At 35.4% G+C, this 23,756-nt stretch overlaps 1 protein-coding gene across 17 annotated transcripts in view; it reads left to right on the top strand.

Annotated features, from left to right (window-relative positions):
- Nucleotides 1-23,756, top strand: part of scrib (scribble planar cell polarity protein) — a 284,575-nt gene that overhangs the window by 239,819 nt on the left and 21,000 nt on the right. For 14 of the 17 annotated variants that reach the window (XM_051929184.1, XM_051929190.1, XM_051929183.1 and 11 more), the window contains 7 exons: nt 3,174-3,336; nt 7,067-7,235; nt 9,228-9,317; nt 11,793-11,975; nt 16,265-16,390; nt 21,642-21,781; nt 21,964-22,001. In XM_051929184.1, coding sequence (XP_051785144.1) covers nt 3,174-3,336; nt 7,067-7,235; nt 9,228-9,317; nt 11,793-11,975; nt 16,265-16,390; nt 21,642-21,781; nt 21,964-22,001 — 909 coding nt within the window. The remainder of the gene's footprint in view (nt 1-3,173; nt 3,337-7,066; nt 7,236-9,227; nt 9,318-11,792; nt 11,976-16,264; nt 16,391-21,641; nt 21,782-21,963; nt 22,002-23,756) is intronic. The other 3 variants (XM_051929189.1, XM_051929186.1, XM_028804217.2) reach the window with 1 other exon arrangement.

Genomic DNA, 23,756 nt, shown 5'->3' with positions numbered 1-23,756 from the left:
ATTTGTGGAACATTGAAAGGCTGTTTTGAGCAGATGTTCTCCCAGTTACATCTAATCTAATTAATTAATAAATTAAGCTGAATGTGCATTTGTATGTTTCTCCATTTTGCAAATCCACACCATTAAATCTATCTCCTACAAATTGCGTACATATGAAGAATGTAGTCTGTGTTTCATTCCAGAAATTTTGCCCCTGGAGAATTTATTTATTGCCTGCCCCAACACTTTTTTCCACTCTGAGCACCCTGGGATATATCAGGCTAGTAGTTTTATAGTAGAAAAACTTCCTTAATTGAATTTGGTAGAGCTACTACAGGCACATGAATTCTGTGTAATCTGTATAAACTGGTATTAGATAAGGATATTTTTTGGAAAATGTAAATAATTTATATTTGCTTTGTGCTCTATCCAAGCAAAAATAGAAATATAAAATGTTCTGTAATCATTTTTGTCAGGCTTTAGAAGGGCAAGTCCTTTTTGTTTTCCTTACATTTGTCTATTGTGTTTAAAGTGAAACTCCCACACAACACAAGTGCAGTTAGGTCTAAAGTTTGCCAAATAATAGACAATTGGCTTTTAGTATTATTTTAGCATTAATTAATGCCGACAATTATTTTATCGCGCATTATTATTATTATTTTGAAAGCTTCAGTCTCGCTAGCGATCGATAGAGATCAATGATATTCTTGTTACAGCGCTTTTCGATACACTTTTGCTATAAGGAAAGTTAGCTTTGTTGATTTGACCTCAATTCCCTACGTGTGCATGAGTATCGAAAATCAAACAGCTTCTAAAATGGCATGTGGAGAGATAACAAAGTGAATGCTCAAAGAAAAATAATCCGTGGATGACTTTTTTCGTATTATTGCTGAATTGGACCCTGATTTGTCTGACTTTGATGCAAGTGATCTGGAGATGTAGATCAAAAACGAAAGTGAGGTACCGGCATCAGCTGATCTGTCCCCAGCTGATCGTGGTCCTGAACATGTTCATGTAGCTGGTGCACCTATGGCAATGTTCGCCTAGGAGGATAGACACAATGACAGGAGGTACAAACCGTATTGCATCTCACTGCAACTGCCACCCCTGCGCATCTGTCTCACAAAGACAGCCAGGCAGCCAACCCCCCTGCATCCGATGCTGCTGCAAACAGGCACCGACAGGAGGCACAACAGGCAGCAACAGATGTTTTATGTTGATTTATGTGTGAAACCATTGCTTTGTGTGCTTTTCAGAAAACCGAGTGAAAAAGAGTTGCTACTGAACATGACTATTTATGCTGCTTCCTGATAAAAGAAAATGTTTCTGCGTATATCTGTTCAGATAACATTTCTAAATCTGTTTTCTTTTTTAACTTGCTGTTGCTTGGAAGGTGCCTGTTATAATGTTATGATCATGGCTCTGGACTCTGAGGGTAACTTGTTTTTCTATAACAAACTAGATAAAACATTAACAATAGAATTACCAGAGTCTACGAAAAAAGTCATAGATCCAGCCCACCTTAAAACCGTTCTCATTTCTCTTTTGTCTTCTAAATGTGCCAATTAAGACGAGCAGCAAAAAGCCGGCAATTCGTTCACCATCGCAAAACGCTCACTAAGTTTTCCCAGCTCATACCTTGTTTGATTATCTGGGAGTGACTGAACTGCTGGAGTTTTAGAGTGGAAATAATAGATCGCTATTTGGAACACAGGATCCTGAACGTGACTGAGAGAAAAGTGAATAAAAACAAACACAAAGCTAACTTTTACAAATATCATAAATTACACCGGCTGTTACAGACTGAAATCAAATGCATCTTTTTATTCTAAAATAGTAAAAATAAGAGCAGTTTACTTCTCAAAAGGGAATCGAGCAGGATCAAACTCGTGACCTTTTGATTCCCAGTCGGCAACTGATACTGTTGCGCCACGGGGCTGTCATAGTAAATGAATGTCAATGTCGCACACTAAGGCTGCTTTTTTTTTCTTCTGCAGTTATATTTTTGAATAAAAGTGCACTTGTTCTGTTATATTTGTACCTTTCGTGAAAGTGTTTCTTTGATATTTGGACTTCAGGCTTCATACATTATATAGTTTATGCCTACATTTTGTCATTTACTACCAGAATATGAAAAACGTTTCTGTTTTAAAAAAGTGTTTACTCAGATTACTGTAGAAAACGGAACACACATGAAATGCGTGTGTTCCAAATAACGATCTATTACTTCCACTCTAAAACTCCACTTCACTCCCAGATAATCAATCAAGGCATGAGCTGGGAGAAGTTCGTACACGTTCAAAGTCGGTCGGGGGATGGAATAGTCAGCTGTTTGCAGCTTGTCTTTATCTGCACATTTAGAGAACAAAGGACGCTGGCGGAGATTTATGAAGCGATTTAAGGTGGGACGGATCTACAAGTTTTTTTCGTAGGCTCTGGTAATTCTAGTGTTAATGCCCTGGCTGTGGCAAATAGCTTTGGTTTTATATTTGATTTAATTACAATAATGTTTAAGTTGAGATTTACAAGAAATATTTTAACTGCCACTATGTAAAGGGAATACTGCTGTTAAAAAGCACCTTATTTGTTTAAAGTGTTTGTAAACCAAATACACGCAATATAGTACTTTTGAGTTCATTACTGAATTTTCCACATAACAATATTATTGTTGTGATGGTCTGCGATTATGGTATGATAAAGCCTCAAATTAACAGTATACTCCACATCTTGGGAAGGAGAGGGATTGGAAGGAAGGGGGTGATTTAGCCTGCTAGGGGAAGCTTCCTTTCCCTTATTATTTCAATGAACAATGCTGCCTGAGTTGGTTACGCTTACACGAGCTTATGAGGAAAGAATGTAGTTACTGGTATATCTCTTGCAGACTAGTGATAATATTAACAACAGATGCAAAAACAAAACAACTCAAATAACATCCTTTGTTAAGTGCAAATTTTACAAATAATCATGTTATGCATCTTTAAATGACATAGCATTGTTGTTAAACAAATTTAAAATTATTAATACTAGGAAACATTTAACAAAATGTTTTATTAATGGTCACAAACCGTTGAAATGTTTTCAGTCATTTTGTGAATTGCAATCCTAGGATGAATTCTCTTTATCATCTCATTCTTCTTAAATAAATACATTGCCACACTCTTAGTCTAATCCCATCCTATTAATTTCCTTGAAAGGCTCCATCACCTAGTGGCTTGAACAGCCCAGAACAGCGCTCCTTCCGGGACCGGCAAAAATATTTTGAAATAGAAGTCAAACAACAAATCCCAGAAAACAAACCTAAACCTAGGGTATCACTTGTTGGAGAGGATGATCTGAAGAAGATGAGAGAAGAAGAGGGTAAGGCAGTATTATCTTGTATTTTAAGTCTTACTACAGTACATCAGTGTAACAGTCTCTTTAGTTTGTTTAATGTGTATACTTCATTCATAAATGTCAAAAGTAACTTATTTCTCCCTCCTGATTAAAATGATTCTGTTGTGGGAGAAACATAGAATAAATCGAATCATGTTAATTAATCTGTTATTTAATTATCGTCTTTTTTTTCATCGTCATTGGTTTAGTATACATTTTCCAGGTTTAACCAGATTTGCCCACCGCCCCTCATCAAAATCTTTTGTATGCAATCTCCATGTTACTGGGCATCATTTGGGTAAAGACAATTCTTTTTATATCATCTGACATCAACTCCAACCACATCTTCATTGACTTACTTCTTTGTCTGTTTCCCACCACTTCCATCTTGATGCCCTTCCTTGCCTAGTGTAGGAAAGAGGATTTAATCCCTCACTTTTGCCACTCTCAATGCTGGTAATTTATTAAAACAATCAACAATGTGCCACAATTGGGGGCTCCACATTAATATAGTTTGAGTGAATGTTGTCTGTTTCTCTTTCCAGCCGGGAAGTCAGAAATATGAAGAGAGCTATAGAATTAGTCAAAAGTCTACATTAAACTCTTTCGTTTTCTCTGTTGTGATCTGGGTGAGAGAAGGCAGGCTACCAGACCTGAAGGAAGGTCAGCTGCGCCTGCTGTTAAGGCGACTCCTCTGCTGCAAGCCCATACTACGGGATAGTGTTGTGGCTAAAAAATCATCACCAGAAGGCTTTTTACCTGAAATAAAGGCTATTAGGACTCAATAGATAGGCATACAGAGTCTACAGTTTTATTGCAATAAAATAACCATAATAATAACAAGGATTCAACCCAATACGGCCAAATTGAGTTGAGCCCTGAACAGTTCCGGACTCAAAACTTATATATCATTTTCTTATCACTTTGACCTCGTTCAATTAGCTCATTTTCTGTGACTCCTCTCTACTCCTGTCCGGCCTTCCCTCTACTCCTGTCCAGCCGATACCTTGAGTTCCCATGGGAACCGTTATTATCTCCTCACTTTCCTGCAGCTGGCCCCTCGGTATTTCTACTTGTCTATTGTTTAGTTCTAGTTTGTTTTTTCTTATTTCTTTAACTGGCCAAGGCCTTGATTCCATATATGGGTTTCCTCTCGTCATTTCCTTTTCTATGCCTTTCAAACCTTTTTTATAATGGTGGCCTGAAGCTTAAGCTTTAATTAAAATTAAAATTATCTGCTTGGCATGCTTGGTTTGTCTTAATTTCTATGCTAAAGTTAATTTCTAATATATTATACTATATTTATTGCTAATATCTGACTTTACTAATAATTCTTTCATACATCGCATCAGTGTGACCTTGCTTACAGCAAAAGCCTTTTGTTGCCTTTCTGCTGATTCATCAATCCAGCTGGTTTCTTTACGTGCCTTCCAGAGCCATCATTTCTCTGTGGTATCGTTCTTTTAGCTTCCTATCCTTGGACACAGGTGTTCTCAATATTCTTATCCTGTTCTTTCTTTATCTGTTCTTCCCACACTAGCAATTTTGCTGTAAGCTTAAAAAATAATGCAACAATGACTGATTTTTTTGTTAACTATTTACTTGACCTATCTTATTTTCTTAACATTCTAATTTATGCTTAGTCTAATGTTTTAGAAGCTTTTAATTACTTTTTATGGCTCTTTATGTTAATTTGCTATTTTTATGCTAATATAAAAAAATTTCCTTCTACAATAGGCAGAGGAGCCTCCAGTTAAAAGAGGACTGTTTTCTGCAAATGTTTTTTTGTTTTTTTTAAACCTCGTTTTGATGGATTGATTTATTTATTAGGATTATTTTACCTCCACATAACACCTTGCTTTATGGATTATTTATCTGTTAACATATTGGAGCACTGCACTATTATTTGGACATTGTTTTGATTTGTTTTTAATAAAAAGCACTGAATACTTTTGCACCTTCCCCTTGCTTCATGTGGTGTCCTCATTTGCATAGCTTATCCCGGTCATGACTCTCAACGGTGTACAGTTTAAACTTTTATTTTCATGGGAATTGTTACATATGCATAATAGAACTAACTATTTTACATTACAGCGAGTAATTAACCATATTAAAAAATAGTAAAGCGTAATAAATTGAAAGTAAATTATGTTTCATGTTGCGTTAGAGTTATTCGTTGAGTAATACAATTTCATTCTGTTTGGCTTTGAAATTAATTGTCTTTGCAAAAGCTATTCTAACAGGAGCCTGTTAACGTTTTAATACGAATGGCATATCACAATCTCCTTTTTTGTCTGTTATCTGTGGAAGATTTATTACATTACCTTTCTTGGATACATCCTTCTTTCTACAGTAATTCATTTGTTGGAAGACTGGACATTGTTAACGGTTGTAGATATTCTTCGGAATATTGTAAGTTGATGTTTTCATCTTCCGCACGATCACCACCAACTGTTTCAGCATAGTCTATTGATATGCATTTAACCAATTTGCTTTGTAACCGATCAACATTTTTGGCGTTCATTCATTTTACTTCATCTGTTCTCGTGCTAGGATTGCCTGTGTACTCATATTTTCTGTTGATAACCCTTTTTTGATTAAATTATTCAATAACATTTGGACATAATACGTCTTCTTTATTTGGGAACTTAAAGTGAGGAAAACATAAAAATTTATAAGAGCTGAGAGAGCAAGAACTATGTCTTACAAAAGCATTCACACGAATAAGAGGTGAGAGTACCGTGTGCATGGTTTAATATGGTTGAGAGGAGGGCGTGACTTGAAAAAATCTCATGGCCAAAGTCTTGTAGAGATAATTTGTTTAGTCTATAGTTTTAATGTTATCTATATATATATATAAAATCCCTATGTGCGTCCAGGTGTCCGTGTGTGGGTGTCGTCTGATGAAGTGCGCATGCGCAGGGCACGGTGCGATGCGCGATATTACTGTCAGAGAAAGTTAGAGGCGTTTTACGGAAATACAAACCAGTATTACTGCGCTGTCAGAGGAGATTAAAGGCATATTACCGACGCGCACGCCTGTATTACCGCCAGAGAAAATTAAAGGTATATTACGGACGTACAAGCCAGCGGACATACAAGATGGTATCCTTCAATAAGGGCACGCACAGGCATCCTTCAATAAGGGCGCGCACAAAAAAAGGCGAGCCTCAAAAGGGGCGACCTTAATTGGGCGCAGCAAATAAATCGAATAAATAAATAGATCTGCACCTTTGTTGCTCTTCACATATTCCAGAGCCATTTGAACTAAATTATCTACGAACGCCTTTATTCGCCGCGTTCAATTGAGGTCGCCTTTTTGTGCACGCCCTTATTGAATAGAGCCGTACAAGACAGTATTACTGTCACAGAAAATTAAAGACACACAATACACGGCGGCAGCCCACAAAGAACGGTCAGCTCAGCAAGTAAACATCAACAAAAGAAAGGCTGAAAGAAAGAAAAATACGACCAACAAAAAGAATGAGGTCAAAGTCCCTTGCCATTTAATATAGACTGTTCCTACTAATGTTTATGCACTACTGTTCTAGCGCCCATTATTGTAACGGGCTAAATGACTAGTTTTACATAGATAACTTGTATTTTGTTTGTATTATCTTTCAATAACCATGTACTAATTATTTATTTGGTCTTAAGTGCCTTGTATAACATTAGAAATACTTTTTTTTTTTTTTTTTTTTTTTTTTATCTGTAGCCAGAAAGATAGAGCAGAGAGCAAGAGAGATGCTGGTGGATGAGGAGGAAGATGATGAAGATGATCTTGCTAAACAAATGGCTGCAGTAAAGGCACATGGCAAAGTGGTTATTGATGGTGTGGAATACAAGATTGAAAGAGTAGATAATCGTAATACTAACAATGTTGGGTAAGTCAAATATGCAAGTACTTTGATGGTAGACCATCTAGGAAAAGCTTAGTTTGCTACTGGAAGAGGTGTTGGTAAGGCCATCAGAGGTGTTTATCCTGTGGTCTATGTTTGGATCCCAATGACCCAGTGCAGTGACAAGGACAGGGTGCTATAAAAATGTGTGTCATCCTTTGGATGAAATATTAAACTTGAGGCTCGGACTATGGTCCTAAAAGATGAGAAGAGTAGAGTATTTCACAATATTCTTGCTAAATTGCCCACCACATCGTAGTCATTCTACCCCCCTAATCCTCCCCTGTCCCTTATTGTTTAACTGTCTCACTCATCCCTTCACCACGTAGTAGCTAAGGTATGGTGGGCATATTGGTGCAAGAATGGCTGCTGTTGCAGGGGGATACTGCACATTGGTGGTGGTGATTGAAGTGGTTACCCACTTTCTATATAAAGCTTTTTAAGCAGACTTGAGCTCTGTATAAATTTAATTTTTGTTATTTAATATAACCAGGGTAACCGCTTGAGAAAAGTTTCATATTAGGTAATTAATAAACAAATCACATCCTTTTCACATGTTTTACTCTTTTTCATGATGGAATCTTAAAATAGCAATGTTATTTAACCTTAATTGGCAAAAATAAAACCTTTGAAATAATAAAATGAAGACAAATTTGTCAGACCCTGCCTTATTATCAGTAAATAAAACATTAAATTAATGATTCCATAAGTATTCAGACCATCCCAATTATTTGTTAAAACTTTGTTGTTTTTTTTCAAGCATTGAGTGCTTTGATTTCCATATGTGAACATTGTGGTTTTCTTATTTGCCAAAGCACTTGTACTGGACTATATTAGTAAGCTCTTGCAGCATTTCAGTTTTTTTGCACACTCCAGTTCACTGATGCTGGCAGTTTTGTGCTCAATCCATTGAATAGCCATTTTAAAGTAATTAGATCAACTGACTCAAAGAATTCCTTTCAAAGACAACTTAAACATATTTGGTCAGGAAGCCAATCAACTTATCCTGGCATTCTTACTGTTTCTCCCAGTTATCCCTCTGTTCCCAGGTGCTCATGATGATATATGTTATCACAAATTATGTTATTTGTTCATGGTTATCTTTGAGCATTTTGTCATTTTATTCATGTTTATTAATTCAGATTTTATTTTAATTCAGGACTACTTTCCCTGTATTTATCTTTTATTTAGAGTTTACAATTTTGCATCTGGAGTTACTTACTTTTAATCTGTAAATGACTGTGAGCATGGGAAAGGTGCTATATGAAGTGTTTTATTTATTTCTCATTTTTCCTGTTAAAGGAATTAAATACCCTTGGAAATACAGTACATAATCTGGCTATTGAATCTAGGATCTGTGGCCTTCAAGATGTTTATATAGTAAACAATTTAACTTCGATGTAGAAGTTCTTCAGCAATCACTGTTTACTGTAGTTGTGTTTAGCTTTCTTTATGGCAAGCTGTGGGAATTTTGTAGTCTCAGGAAAGATTACCATACTCCTAATTCTTAATTATATTTTTATTGTTTTTATAAATGTACAGCTTCAAACAGTTGTAAAGTGTTATTGGTATTTCTTTTCTCTCTGTGTTGTCAGCCCATCCCTTTTATGCATTTAAAATATAACAGATTGCAAAAATAGAAAATATAGTTACTTATGAGTTTGTTCATAGCAAGTTGTTAATTTTTGAAATTGTAATGCTTTATAAAATTTACTTGCATTGACTGCAGCGTGGGTTTGCATATGTGTATATTTCTTTTTAAACAACCTAATTCACACTTGTCTTCAAATGTATTCTGCACATGTACATCAGTTATTCAACTTTTTTCACTACCCAGTTTTCTAGTTTTTGATTATCAGATGGTGGCATTTTGTGTGCTAAGCAAACAGCCCTCCCTGGCCTGAACTACACTACCACTATTATCTCAGTTCTTATGATATATAATAAGTCACAAATGAGCTTTTGTTTCTTTTTCAGGGTATCGCAAGTGGATGGAAAAGTGGATTCGCAGAGGAATTCCCTTGAAGATAGCTTTAGGTTAGAGCAGAGACCAAACTCCATGACTGGGTAAGAAATGACCTGAACAATATTTTATATTTAAACTAGTCTGACAATTCACATTTTATAATAATTTGTGTCAAGTTCTGTAACCTTTATGTTAGGATTCCTTTTTTTTTCATTTGGTAGAATATTAGGTGTAATGGCATTGGTAATACTTAGTCTTTCTAATATGTATTAATATACTGTATGTATAAGCGTAGATATACTGTATGTCAGTATATCCAGGTCTGTATTATGTCGATGTTTGAATTTGAATAGTGGTGGTTATGCACAGAATATCATTCAAGAATTTTGCACAAGCTGTTCCCTGCTTTTAGCTTGCCTTGTGTTGGAGGATCTTTGACTAAGATATTGCTACATTATATCTTTGCCTTGTTTGAGAGAAAATCTCGGTTTGGGAGAGTTGTAGTGGCAAGAGTTAGTATTGTTTTTTGTTTATGTAATGTTTTTGTTGTCAATAAGAATTGTTAATTATTCAGAAGCATGCTGTTATGTTTGTGTTTTTCTTTTTTCCTAAAATTATGAAGTATTTGCTTTCTGCAGTTAATAGGCCTAAACTGGATGAAGTCTTATTTATTGAAGATATCAAAGGCTTTGTTATTGCAAGAGACATAAGTACATGTGTGACGATGTGGGTTCGGCTCCATGGTCCCATCTGCTGTCCGGGAGCCCTTGAACACGTCACCATCGGTAATACTATCGATGAGCTAAGCAGTGAGGCAACAACATAGCAAGGGGATGGTGAAAAAGTGCTTTTATTTAAAATCCAAACAAAACAATGTCCAAATAAATAAGGTGCAGTGATTCAAAAATGTCTTCAAATAAATAATCCAATAAAAACAGTTGTGATACGTGGAGGTTAAAATCATTAGAAAAAATTCTTCTAAAAACAACAAGGTTAAAATATCACAGGAAGCAATCCTTCAAAATTACAAAGCCCGGTGTCTTCTTTTACCATGGCGGCTCCCCTGCTACTCCAATCTGGGCTACTCAACAGGAGAGTCGCCTACCTGCAGGAACAGCTGCCTTTCACTCTGGTCTGGTAGCCCTCCGATCCCTGCTACGTCGGGTTCCAAACCGGACCGAGACTTGGGTTATTTCCCCAGCGGCCAAGGTGCTCACACTGGGGCTAAACCAACCCAAAGCCTCCTCGACTCCTGCTCCTTTCAACAGTCAGTCGTCTCCTCTACTGGTCACTCCAGCTCCTAAATCACTCAGCTGGAGCGACCGCTTCCTTCAGCCCCACTGAGTGTCGGCCAAACACTCCCTTCGTGGGATCATCTCCCAGCTGCCTGCTTTCTCTCATGCGAGCCTGCTCTTGCTCGCTCGCTCTCCTTCTTCCTTACACCGGCTCTCTCCACCTGCTTCCTGCCTTCTCATACTTCCTCCCATTCTCTTCTTTCTTTCCTTTCATCCTTTTTTCTCTAGCTGACTCGCGCGTCTATATATCGAGAGGGCATAGCAGCTGTGGCAAATTAGCAGCCCCAGAATCAATCACGGATGCGGGCGGTCTCTCACCTGTGCACTTAGGTGAGAAACGCCCACACCGCAAATCGCCCTGAGAACTGCTTCAGCCACACAACCACCACGCCCCCTCGCTAAGCCATGAACGCGGTGATTATTTATTTAAAACTGGCCTTTGCTGAGAGCTGTGGACCTGCTATACCACAACATGCCACCATTATTTGAGCCCTCAAGAAATAAATCAGATTCCTTTATGCACCAGTAAATTTCATTACCTGGAACGTCACAGGCCTTAAGCACAAACTGAAAAGGCGATGTTTTAAGGGTAGAGAGAACATTTTTGCAGGAGACACAACTTTTAATCCATTCTGTCTGTGACATTTGAACTAAAGCAGTTGGGATATTGATACGTATATTAATTCCCTTTTCTATTCATGTGTAACTTTAGTTTTCTAGTGTATGTCACCTTAAAATTACATTGGCATCAGAATTTTAATGGTGGTTTAATCCCTGCTATAGATAAGTCTTTCATCTACTTGCCAGTAATGTTTTCAAGGACCTGTCTTCTTCAGTCATAGGTTTTGGCTATGTGTTCTGCTTAAACCCTTCTGGAGTAGTTTTCACCTACCAATGAAACACCTCCACGTTATTAAAATTCTGCATTCATTAATAACCAGTTTTCGAGCAGCAGTTGAATGGAATACCACTACTTACGACTCATTGTTTCATCATAAAATACAGCATATAACCCAAACACTCGGTATATATTCATATTCTATATTATTCCGCTCAGCATGAAAATCCAAACTTAATGCAGTAAAATTAAGAAATGAGTCTTCCTGTATATTACATCAGATTATTAAGGTCATTCTCATCTAAAATTTATTATTACATCTGGTTAACTGGTATCAAATTAAGTATTTCAGTTATCATTTTTGTCAGCTGTTTTAATTTTAAATGTGTTGTTAAAGTTTAGGTTGTAAGAAGGTTGTTTTTTTTTTTTTTTTTTAAATAAAGTTTGAGTCCAGTGTATGGAGGAGAGCCAATTGCACCAATTCGTACAGCAAAGGCAGAGAGGCGATACCAGGAACGTTTACGAATGCAAAGTCCAGAATTACTTAGCACACAAGAGAAAGACCTGTCTCCTGCAGAAAAGCGAGCCCTTGAAGCAGAAAAAAGAGCAATGTGGAGGGCAGCACGGTAAGCATTTGGATGTTACTCTGTAATTTTTAAGCATTTTTTGAAGTTTAATTTATATTTGATCATGCTTTTTATACTTAATGTACTTACTCCTATTAAAATGTTGCAAATGCTTTTTCCTTGAGAAATAATTAGCTTATGAAGAATTTCACAACTATATGGCTATTAAATAAATTGCCACATATATATATATTTTTTCCCCATCCTTGCATTAATTTGAACTGACTAGTTGTGCTGAAGTATATAATGAAACAGATAATAAGAAAGGAGGTTGTGCTAGAACAGACAAGAGAAAAATCAAGAAGCTAAATAAGAGTAATAGCATACTTAAATGAAGTAAAGCATGTGTACAGCCCAGGACAAACTGCAAAGGAAGATGAGAGTAAGTTTATAACCCCAGTATGACTAAAACGTGAATGGTCTTTTTTGGTTTGTTTCTTAATGATCTGTCATTTTCAAAAAACTTGTAAAACAGTATTGGAATTATTGATAACTGATAATAAGTAGGTGTTTGCAGAGAAATCTAGTATAATAATTTGTTTCGGTTTTGGGCACAGTTGTAAATAGAATCAGTGTTTTTAGCTGTACTCACAAATAAGTAAATTGACTTTAAACATGCCAAAACTTAGTTGTGTAATTAACAAGCAAATAACGGAGAGACACAGTTGTAATGTTAATTGTTTAATTTAACCAGACATTCTTTCTAGCCTTTGCTGATTAATTTTTATTAGAGAATTTCTGCATGTGAAGATAAAGCCCTTTTGAGTATCATTGGGCTGTAAATTTCTGAAGATGTTAACATAGATGAAAATAACTTTGTAAATATCCTTTTTTCATGTAGCAGTCAAGAAAAAATAATCAATGAGCTGTATTTTTTTGCAGGCTTTGTACAATGACCAATTGTTACAACATACTGTAAAACCCAACTACCCAAATCATTTTTGTGTATCATGTTGAGAGGTTTTGGCTTTTTATTTGAGGGCTATGAATTCCATATTTTGTAAAGAAATTTTTCAGCGTAACAGTACATTTACACAAACTTAACTGCATGTGCATCGTTCTTATTATTTCTTGGTAATGCAGTTACCTTGTACTGAAATTGCTTCTTCTATACACTAAATGGAAAAAACTGAAGAAAACAAAGATTAGGTCATCCCATGTCACACACAAAATATAAAAACATATAAATATATACTTTCTTTACCTGTTATGTTCGCTACTGTGTGTTAAGTGAACTTTTTTTTTCAATTTGTATTTTTTATTATAAATTGCTGTTCACAAAAAGTTAATAAATTCACATGTAGTTTCTAGTTATTTGATATTTTTAATCTTGCTTCATGACAAGATGCCGGTATCGCCATCTCCATAGTAGCACTAGAGAATCATAAGCAAATTTATAAAAAAATAAATAATAATAAAATTCTTTTTTAATTATTATAAAAAAATTTAATTGAATAACAGGAACAAGTGTTGAATTGTCGTGTGTCATATAACTTGTGTATGTCTGTCTTTGACTTTATTGTTTTACTTTGCAGTTTGAGTAATGCAGTAAAAATTCCTAAGCTATCCCTAGACTAAGCCACTTTGATATCATGAGTTTGTTTGGTTGTTCACCACTTTGATGAGACAAAGAAATGTTGAAGTACTAAGAATTTGTTTTAAGTGCAAAACACTTGACTTGTCATCCTGGGATTATGCTTTACAGTTAATGCCACTAAGAGTAACTGTCTTTGTTTATCTATAGCGAATGGTTGTTACAGAAGTTTGATTTTAAGCTATAATAACATTGTAGAACAATTGGTGTGGTTTTAGAATGTCTCCTGTTGAGCATCTTGCATAAAGTAATGATCTCTATGTGAGATTTGATCATAGTTTTATTACCAGTACACATTTTTTATTTAGCAGTGTTACAAAATGCAGTGTATTTCAGTGTGTGTCAGTGCCTCTTCTTATCTGCAGTTAATGTGAATTAGTACAGAGTAGATAGACATGTTTTGAATGTCCCCTAGCATATTAAAAAAGAATAAACACAACATGAGAAAATGTCACACAACTACAGGTCCTTCAGCGTAACATAGCTTGTCAGTCTATTCACCTAACCGTTATTGAGACCCCATCAAGTGGAGATTTGAAGGTCCCTGAATGACTGCTATTTAATACTCTATTTAACAACTTGTTCTATGTACTTATTTTTTGATTTTAGTGAGGTTTAATTAATTACCTTAGAATTAATCCTGTAGTGGTGACAGCCTTTAAGAAGGCAACGGTTTTAGAAAACAATAATCACAATTTAGAGAATATATGCTAGCATGCTGGAAAAGCATGTTATTTTCAATTGAGGAAAGAAATAAAATAAAGTGTAAATTACTTTGGCTCATACTCATACTATAGTTTTTAGTGAGTAGCTAGTTGTGTCTGTGCCCTAACTTCATCTTTGAGTATTTGAATGGTGAGTGAGTCATGGCTGGTCGAAATGGCTATGGTGAGCAGCTTCTTGTACACAAGCTGTAGTAACTTTTTCAGGCATCTGATTGACCTGCCATGACTAACAACTGTCATTCTTTTAGCATTTTTAAAATAATGTTTTCCATCTTTTTCTAGTGTATACTTTTTTTCTACCTTGGTGAAGCATTCCTCTCATTATCAGAGTTTTGGATATCTGATATGATGGGCTAAGATGCGTATCTGTAATTATTTGAAATGACCCTACATCTATAGTATGTGTATGTGGGGGGGGTTTAGAAAAAAATTGTAAGAGAGAGAGAAATGCTGTCTTTTGTGCGTCTTTTCTTGTGATCCCTTGTTAACCTTCCTTGGTCCCATTAATAGTAAGCCTATCGGACCTTCCCAAGTATCATCTAACCCATAGTTCACATTAAAGTCAGTGTGCAAAAGTTTAATAAAATTGGCTCTATGAGCAAGGGTGATTGAATAACTCCTTTATTTTCTGTTTTCACTAACCCTCACATATAACAGTGTGTCAGTAATAGTACTTGTGCGCTTTTCTCTTACAATCTTTCATTTTTGCTTTTAGCAGTACCTTTCATTTGACAAAGTAGACACTGTCCCTTACAGTAATTTAATTAGATTATAAGAACACAGCTATATGTACTGTATATATACTGTATATAATAGTAAACTTAAGATCATAATGCAATACAATTAAAACACTGTAAAATGTGTTCTTGCAGCTATTCATGTATTTGTAAAATACATTATGACCCTAAGCCCTTTTTCCAAAACCTGCACAACCCTCTTGTGCATTGTTGCATAAGTAGTTTTGTAGTTCTTACTTTTGATATTAAAAAGTAAACAGGAAATCTATGATTTAATTATCACAGTTATTTGCATGAAATTTATTTTTAATGAAAACTTCTGTCAAAATGGCACTTGAATTTAAGATCTGCGTGGTGTTGCTTTTTTCCTTCCTTAGAATTCTGACATACTTTACATCAAGATCAATTGCTCTGATGGTGCCAATTATGTTAATGCTAAAAGTTGTAATCATTAATTGTGTAGTAACTGTACATTTTTTACTGCAGATAAGAGGTATGCACAGTAATAGATTGTTTTTATTTTAAACGTCTATGCCAAACCCTCCACCAATTAATGCAAAGTCTTTTTTGCATTCTGTAAAGATATTATTTAATATTTGAACAAAAAGCTAAAGTTATTTAAACTCATTAACTTTCAGAATTTCCATGTATATAGCAGCATATGCATTTTGGTTCCCTTTCAAAATGAATGTTTTTCAATACTAAAATTATTTTTGGAAAGCACTAGAATAGGCTCGTTGTATAAACCACACGTGTAGAGGCTCAATTGACAATCTATCTGTTAAATTCTGTGATGATCATTTTTTACCTAAAAATTTGTTTTAAAAATTGTCTTTCATTTTCATGATATATATAAAAAAACTATAAAAATTGTCACGATCCCTTGTGATTATGTGTTCACTTATGTATTTTATACGTATATACAATTGAAAACATTGGTCAAAAACATAACTTTCATGTAGTTGTTTTCCACTGTTTTCTTTGTGACCAGTGAAATTTTTGTATGTAGTCTGTTCATTCAGGAGCTGTTCAGTCCTGGCCAAAGCTACTTGCTTCTTTCCAGTTCTCTTTAGAATTCTTTTTCAGATTTTTGATGTTCCCATTTCTGTTTCTTTCTCTGTGCATTGTATATTTATGTTTCATTGTTTATCCTGTCCTGCCTTGTGTCTTTTCTCCTCTTGCTGTGGTGAATCCTAATTGATCCCCATCCACGTCACACACTTTTCTGCTAAGACCCCGAGGGCTGGAAGATGACATGAAACAGTATGAGCAGGACCTTGCCAAAAAGCTGTACCAGTCTCGACAGAGGGCATCTCAGGTTCACAGCAACATTCCTGATTCTGCAGCAAACAATTACAGGTCTGCTTTGAACCACAGCTCTCAGCATGCTCTCAGAAAGGCTGTTGCTTCCTGTCCATCCCTAATTAAAAGCAGTTTTTCATTCAGTAGTTTCTTTTTTTCATTTTACATGTTGTAGGAATATTAACAAATTTGATTTGGAGTTGATTGACTTTTATTTGAGAAAATGCAAAATGTGGATGGCGTGGAAATAACTGCCAAAGAAAATAACTGTTGCAATTTTGTAAAAGTGATATAGGAGCAAAACAATAAGAACAGCCTTAGCAGCAACTCTAACCAGTATACGGCACCTGAATAATGATTCTTCAGCTTTGATTTAAATGCAGAGAACATACTTCTCTAATATGCGTAGATAGATCATCCAGTAGTCTGGGGGATAGAGCTACTGGTTCTAGAACACTGTGCTTTTAATTTCCCTTAGAGTTTTATGAAGATTGCAAGGTATTCTTAAGTATGTAGACATTTTTAGTCTTTGCAAGGTAAAGGGCTTTTAGGCCATTATCAGTTTTGTAAGTCAAAAGAAAGATTTTAAAATTGTTTTTAAAGTTAACTAGGAGTTGATATAGAGTAGCAGTACTGAAGTGCATCTTTCTGCATTGGCAAGTTATAAAATAAGGAAGTTAATCTCTAAGACATGGAGGAAAGCAAGTCGTATTATCACTGGCTGCCACCTCACAGCTGAGGTTATCTTACCTTAGAAGTGAATAGTGGGCCAAGGCAAACTGCTAAGCAGTAGTACAATAAATGTATGCAGTGCTAGTGTGATGAAAACCCACTGTAAATATAAATGGATATGCACAAGGTCCAGAAGACTGTATAGGACTGAAATGTGTGGATGTTGTTGACCTTTGTATATAATTAGGTTAATCCAGTATAATCTAGCATAATTGAACAAGTATTTACTAGTTAACTTAGGAATTTCACATGTGTAGTAGAAAGGTGGCCACACTTGGACTTAAATCTACCATACTTTGTTATCGGTACCTTCATGTGTAAAAGCCAGTCAGTGTAAAGTATCAAGTTATGCTATTAATTATTTTTGTAATTTAGTAACTACATTTATTGGTTTTGGCATTTTAGTAATGAAAAAATAATACTGAAACTATCAACAAATGAATATGTTGTCAGTAATATAGTTTCTTCCAAAGCTGAAGTCCATATACATCATTACATCCCTTATCATATTAAACATGTATTTATCTCATATTATATTTATCAGTACAACCCCTGTTGCAGTCATTGTGAAATAAAAAAAATGTCATTATGATTGAAAAACAAGGATATAATATAAATTAAAATTTATTCAGTCTAGCCAACTTCAAGATTAGAAATGTTTCTTTACTTGAATCCAAAATGTGATGAATTTTAGACATAAGCAATATAAACTGAATTAAAAATGTGTATATACTACACAGTTGCATAAATCTTCCAGTAAGTTTTCATTGTTTATTTTAAGATGTCTCAAATTAATGACCATGAAATCTCATACCCTTTTAGAACTGCTTTAATGCATAATATTGTTGTTATATTTGTGTTGATTTTAAGAAGGGATATATATGGCATGGTTTGAGACTTTCATACATGTAGCTCCAAATTTAATTTCAAATGCTTGTTCTGAACCAGCTAACAGTAGATATAAATACATAGTCACAATAACACTGCATTTATAAATTAAACTACATTATATATACAATATCAAACTCCATGCTTTAAAGTATTTTTGCTTTAAGCACCCTTAAATGTAAAATGGAGCTCACACCATGACAGAATATGGTCTTCACCTGCAACCCTGCTTTTTCTTGTCTGCAGTTTTCTTCTCAAAGCTCTACTGTACATTTGTCCTCTGTGTTTATTATACATGCACATTATACAGAGAGGCTAATTTTAAACACATTCCATAATATATGCCTTTGCTTTTTCTATCCCTCTTAATCCACTATTGTTTTAGCTCTAATTGAAGAGTGTGGCTTTTATAACAGTCTTATGGTACTGAAAAAAAAATCTCCACTAGGATCAAATGTGTAATGCATTTCAGGGTAAATAGTAAAGTTAGTGCCCTTAATTTAGGGAGAAAATGCAGCTGCACATCTTGCCAAACATTTTGTGACACAAACAGGCCCCTGACTCATTACTTAGGTGGTATCTAAATATTCTCCATGTAATCAAGTGCAGGAGAGTTTGCACTCCCCGATTATAGCATTTGCCCTGGCCTTGAGATTAGTGCTGCATGGAATTGGCACTGGCGCTCCCTGTGTTCCTGAACTGGATAAGTGATTATAAAATGAATGAATGAATTGATGGATAAATGGAAGGTTTTTTCTAAACTGTTTTATGCTGGATTTTTCTACTTGGTCATTTATGGGTCAGTATGAAAGCTGGTTTTCTATTCAAACCAATACCACTACAGAAGTGTGTTGTCCAGACAGCATACCATAGGTACACTGCATAATGTTGGTTGCATTCCCACTGCTGAATCTTATTTTAAAAATATCAAGTTATTTATTATGACTTTCAAAATTATACATATAATACATACAGTACACAGATCACCAACACTATTTAAACCACCTGCCTAATATTGTGTAGGCCCCCCTCATACAGCTAAAATAGCTCTGATTCGTTGAGACAATGACACATCCCACAGATGCTCGATCAGATTGAGATCTGTGGAATTTGGAGACCCAATTCAACATCTTGAACTCTTTGTCATGTTCCTCAAACCATTCCTGAACAATTTTTATAGTGTGGCAGGGTATGTTATCTTTTTGAAAGAGGCCATTTCCATCAGGGAATACCAGTGCCGTGAAGGGGGTGTACATGGTTTGCAGTAATCTTGAGGTAGGTGACTGTGTCAAAGTAACATCTAAGTGAATAACCCAGAGTTTCCAAGCAGATCATTGCCCGAAGCATTGCACTACCTCCACTGGCTTTCCTATTTCCCAGTAGTGCATCTTGTTACCATTTCTTCCCAAGGTAAGCAACACACATGCACCCATTCATCCAAATGATCTAAAAAAAAAATGTGATTCATCAGACCAGACCACCACCTTTCATTGCCTCCATGGTTCAGTCCTGATGTTCACGTGCCCTTTGTAGGTGCTTTCAGCAGTGGACAGTGGTCAACATAGACACTGACTTGTCTGTGGCAATGCAGCCACATTTCCAGCAGGTAGAGGTGCATTGTGTGTTCTGACACCTTTCTCTCATGGCCAGCATTAGTTTTCTATGCAATTTGTGCTACAGTAGCACTTCTGTGGGATTGGACCAGATGGGCTAACCTTCGCTCCCCACACACATTAATGAAACTTGGATGCCCATGATTCTGTTGGCAGTTCACTGGTTATCCTTCCTTGGACCACGTTTGGTAGGTATTAACCAACTGCATACTGGGAGCACCCCACAAAACCTACCACTTTGGAAATGCTCAGACTCAGTCATCCAGCCATTACAATTTGGCTCTTGACAGTGTCACTCAGATCTTTACACTTGCCCATTTTTTGTGCTTCCAACACATCACCTTCAAGAGCTAACTGTTCACTTACTGCCTAATATATCCCACATTTGACAAGATAATAAGCTAATCAATGTTATTTGCTTCACATGTCAGTGGTTTTAATGTTGTAGCTGATCAAATTAGGATCACCAAATGTCCCGTATTTTTTGGGGGCAGTCACAAACTTTCATGTCTCTACTTAATATTTAAAAAAAATCCTCATTTGTCCTGTGTTTTAATCATGACGCATTTGTCAGTTAATTGACAGTGTAATATGCAAGTTGTAAAAAGAGCACATGGAGCATACATCCTTCATTGCATTAAAAATTACCAATCATATTAATTCTGTTTGAAATTGGCAATAGCAGACCAATCAGATATTCTGTTTTTAAGAAGCAGCCTTTACAAACTGGGAGTTGTGCAAATGCGATTGCAAGGCACTTAGTTCAGAAGTGGATCACTTTAGCCACAGCCACATGCTTAATCCAGCAATATGACTATGCATTTGTGCTCATGTAACAAAGAACTTCAGAGAAAGTTTAAATTTCTGGAAAAAAGATGCATTTGATTCTGAGAACTCAGAATTAAACTCCTATGCCAAACATATAGAACTTACATTTTATGTGGAGGTTGCAAAGATATTACTCAGGATATCAAAAAAAATAAAAATGCCAAAAAATTCTAAGTATGCAATGTAGACCAAGAATTACTGTAAAGCAGAAACAGTTTACACAAGAAAAGGGCTTTGGCATATCATTCAGCAGCATAAATAAAAGCAGACCCTGAGTGGCTGTATAGGGCTTCTAATTCAGATGAGTTATCATATGTGATGGCCATGTCAAAATGGTTAGAGATATCACTGTAACAGCAATATGTCCCCAGCAAGTGCCTAAGTACCTTTTTGTATGTGTTGCATTAAAGGCTGGATTTGCTTTTTTTTTTTTTTTTTTCTTTAGAGCAGTGTAAATGTGTTTATATACGACATTGTTAAACCATGCCAATCCCAGTCCCCGATTCCCCAGTGGGGCTGACCCATTTCATTTCAGGTAGAAACAGGTCATCCTAATTCTTACTGTATATAAGCAGTATAAGGAAAATAATGTGCAATTATACTTTTTAAAGTACACTGTGTGCCTTAATGTTTTATCAAAGCAGGGTTTCGAAAAGAATTTGTACATTTAATACAAGAGTTTGGAGCAGTTTTCTTGCGTAAAAACATTACAACATTTTTCTTATTTTTGGTATTTACTGTTTTTCTGCATATTATATGAGCACTAATGAGCACAACAACTTATGTCTTTAACATTCTGAAGGCATGTTAACAATGAAACAGTGACACAGCTCAAAGTTAAACTGAACTTGCTGTAATTCTGGTGCTGTCTTTGCAAACACAATACCGTGGGCCCATCATTAGTAAGGTCTGCCAGTACTTGCCAATTGCAGTTTCCAAAGTCATTTTCTTTTTTTAATTCCTTATCTCACTTATGTCATTTACTAGGTAAAATGTTCATAAACTAAGCTTTTAAATCAGGGTGGGACATCTTGTTAGGTGGCTTTTATCATTGGTGTATAGTCTGAACTTTATAGTGGAATGGCTTTGTGTTTGGGAATTGGTGAGTTTTATTTATTTATTTTTTTAGGCTCACATAGTTTTGGGGCTCAAATAGATATCTGGATAATCATGCATTGTATGTTAGTTTCTCTGATGATAACATATCTTTTCTAGCTCTTTCCTAATTTATTTCCTTTCATTTATAGGATGAAGTCTTTGGAACAGGATGCTTTAAAAGCACAGATGGTTATTGCTAAGTCAAAGGAGGCAAAAAAGCGTACCACTCTGGATCAATTGGTAGAGTCTCCTTCTCCGGCTCCCACGCCTTCTCCTACACCACTTGAAGGTATATATTGTTACTCTCCTTCTGCTTCGCTTAATGTTTAGCATTGTGCATTTTTTTAACGATAATAATAATTATGTTGTTTCTTTTTCATATTGAAGATGACTATATATAACACAATCTTGCCTGTCATTATCCAGTAATTACAAAATCAGGACAAAATGTTTTTATATTTTTCCTTTTAGACTACAGCCCAAGAAATATCACTTCACCGGGTAGATTGGTAAGAATTCTCTTTATGCAAATTACTAACATACTTTGATTGAATTTTTGATTGGTTTTCAATCTTTCCTTAGTGAAGTTCTTTTCTTCTTTCATTGATAATGACACTTGAAAAGAGGATTCTACTGTAATGGTTTACTAGCCACTAGTTTTAAGAGATGCTGTCTCTATCTGTTCCATAAAGTGAATCAATCTCCACCGAGGTGGGCTGTCAAGCACTCGACCACATGTTTTAATTCCAGCATCTCCCTTTATTGCTAATGTGATACACTGATATTTATTTATTTATTTATTTGCTATTTAAGATTTCCTCTTGAATATTCCAAAGTGCACACAATTTGCAGAGTATAAATTAACAAACAAAAAGTCACAAATCTATCTTCTGTTTGGACGAGGAAATTAATTTTGAATGGGTATACTTGAACAGGCTTAAAGTTTTACTAATTATTACCATTAGCAGTGAGGTGTTGATGTTCAGTTCAAGTTTGTATAACAGACAGGAACAATAGCAAATGCAGGTTCATGAATAAAGCAATTTGATTTTGGAAGTCAATGTCTTATTCAAATGGAAAGAAGTAAAGTAAATAAAAGAACATTGACGTGTCCAGACTTTTTTTTAATTCTCTTTATGATAAATTCTCTGAATTCTAGAAAGCGTATTTATAAATAAAGTTTATTACTCAAATAATAAAAGTGTGAACACATTGCACATTTGTGAAGTGATATGGGATTTATTAGATTATATTGATTTAAAAAAAAAAAAAGCCTTTTTTGGAGAGTTTCAGAATTTTAGAATAGTGACAATATTTTAATATAAAATAACACATTTTAAAGTTTAAGTGGTCACCATTAAATACACTATCTTTATCATTTTCAGAGTTGTCCTTACAAAGCAGAAACGTAATTGTTAATCACTTTTAATGCTGTAAACAATTCTGTTCATATAGGCCCTCAAAAATTATCAGGATGTTTAAAAATAGCTTGCTTCATATCAGGTACAAGCAATATAATATAATTTTGCTAAAAAAGACATTATAAATTATGACTTTGGTGGTTTACTCAGTAAAGTTGAGGCCCCATTACTCGACTGAACCTTGGAAAGTGCAGTTGCTGATCTTGTTACTGGAGCATGTCAGTTCACACAACACGAAACAACTGCCAAATTACATGACTGCATAACAACTTTACAGCACAGTTTCACACTCAAAAAGAATCACATACTTGTCCCTTTTTTTTTGACAGCCAAAGATGTGCTGCCTAACGGAGCCAGTGCTATACCATGTGTATTCATGAATGGGGAATATTACCTTCTCAATATCTGCTTTTCTTCATTCTGTCACGGTACACAAAACATGACAAATTAGATGAGCCTGTGTTCTCTTTGCAAGGCCCAAACACCTTGGTTCCTTATTACAGGCTGCTATATTATATGGATTTTATTTCTGGGAGGGAGCTCATAGGTTGTTAGCTCTCTCAAACACACACACAGACCCACACGGCCCCTACAACTTGAAATACATTTAAACTTGTTTAATTTTGTTGGGGTAAATCTAGACTAGACGACTGGTGTCCACAGTAGTGCACTGTGACTGATTCAACAAGATTAAGTAAAGTCTACAGCGGGAAAAGTCATGTAATGTCACATGGCCTTTCAACTAAGTTTTAAAACATGACCAAGGTGCCTTGGGGCACAACTGAATTTTATATTTATTCATTCTCCCATATTGCTTTTGTACATTATTAGTTACCAGTGGAA

Source organism: Erpetoichthys calabaricus, chromosome 6, assembly GCF_900747795.2.
Source record: "Erpetoichthys calabaricus chromosome 6, fErpCal1.3, whole genome shotgun sequence".
NCBI lineage: Eukaryota > Metazoa > Chordata > Cladistia > Polypteriformes > Polypteridae > Erpetoichthys > Erpetoichthys calabaricus.
Note: the sequence above shows the minus strand (reverse complement) of the source record. Positions and strands in the feature narration are given on the sequence as shown.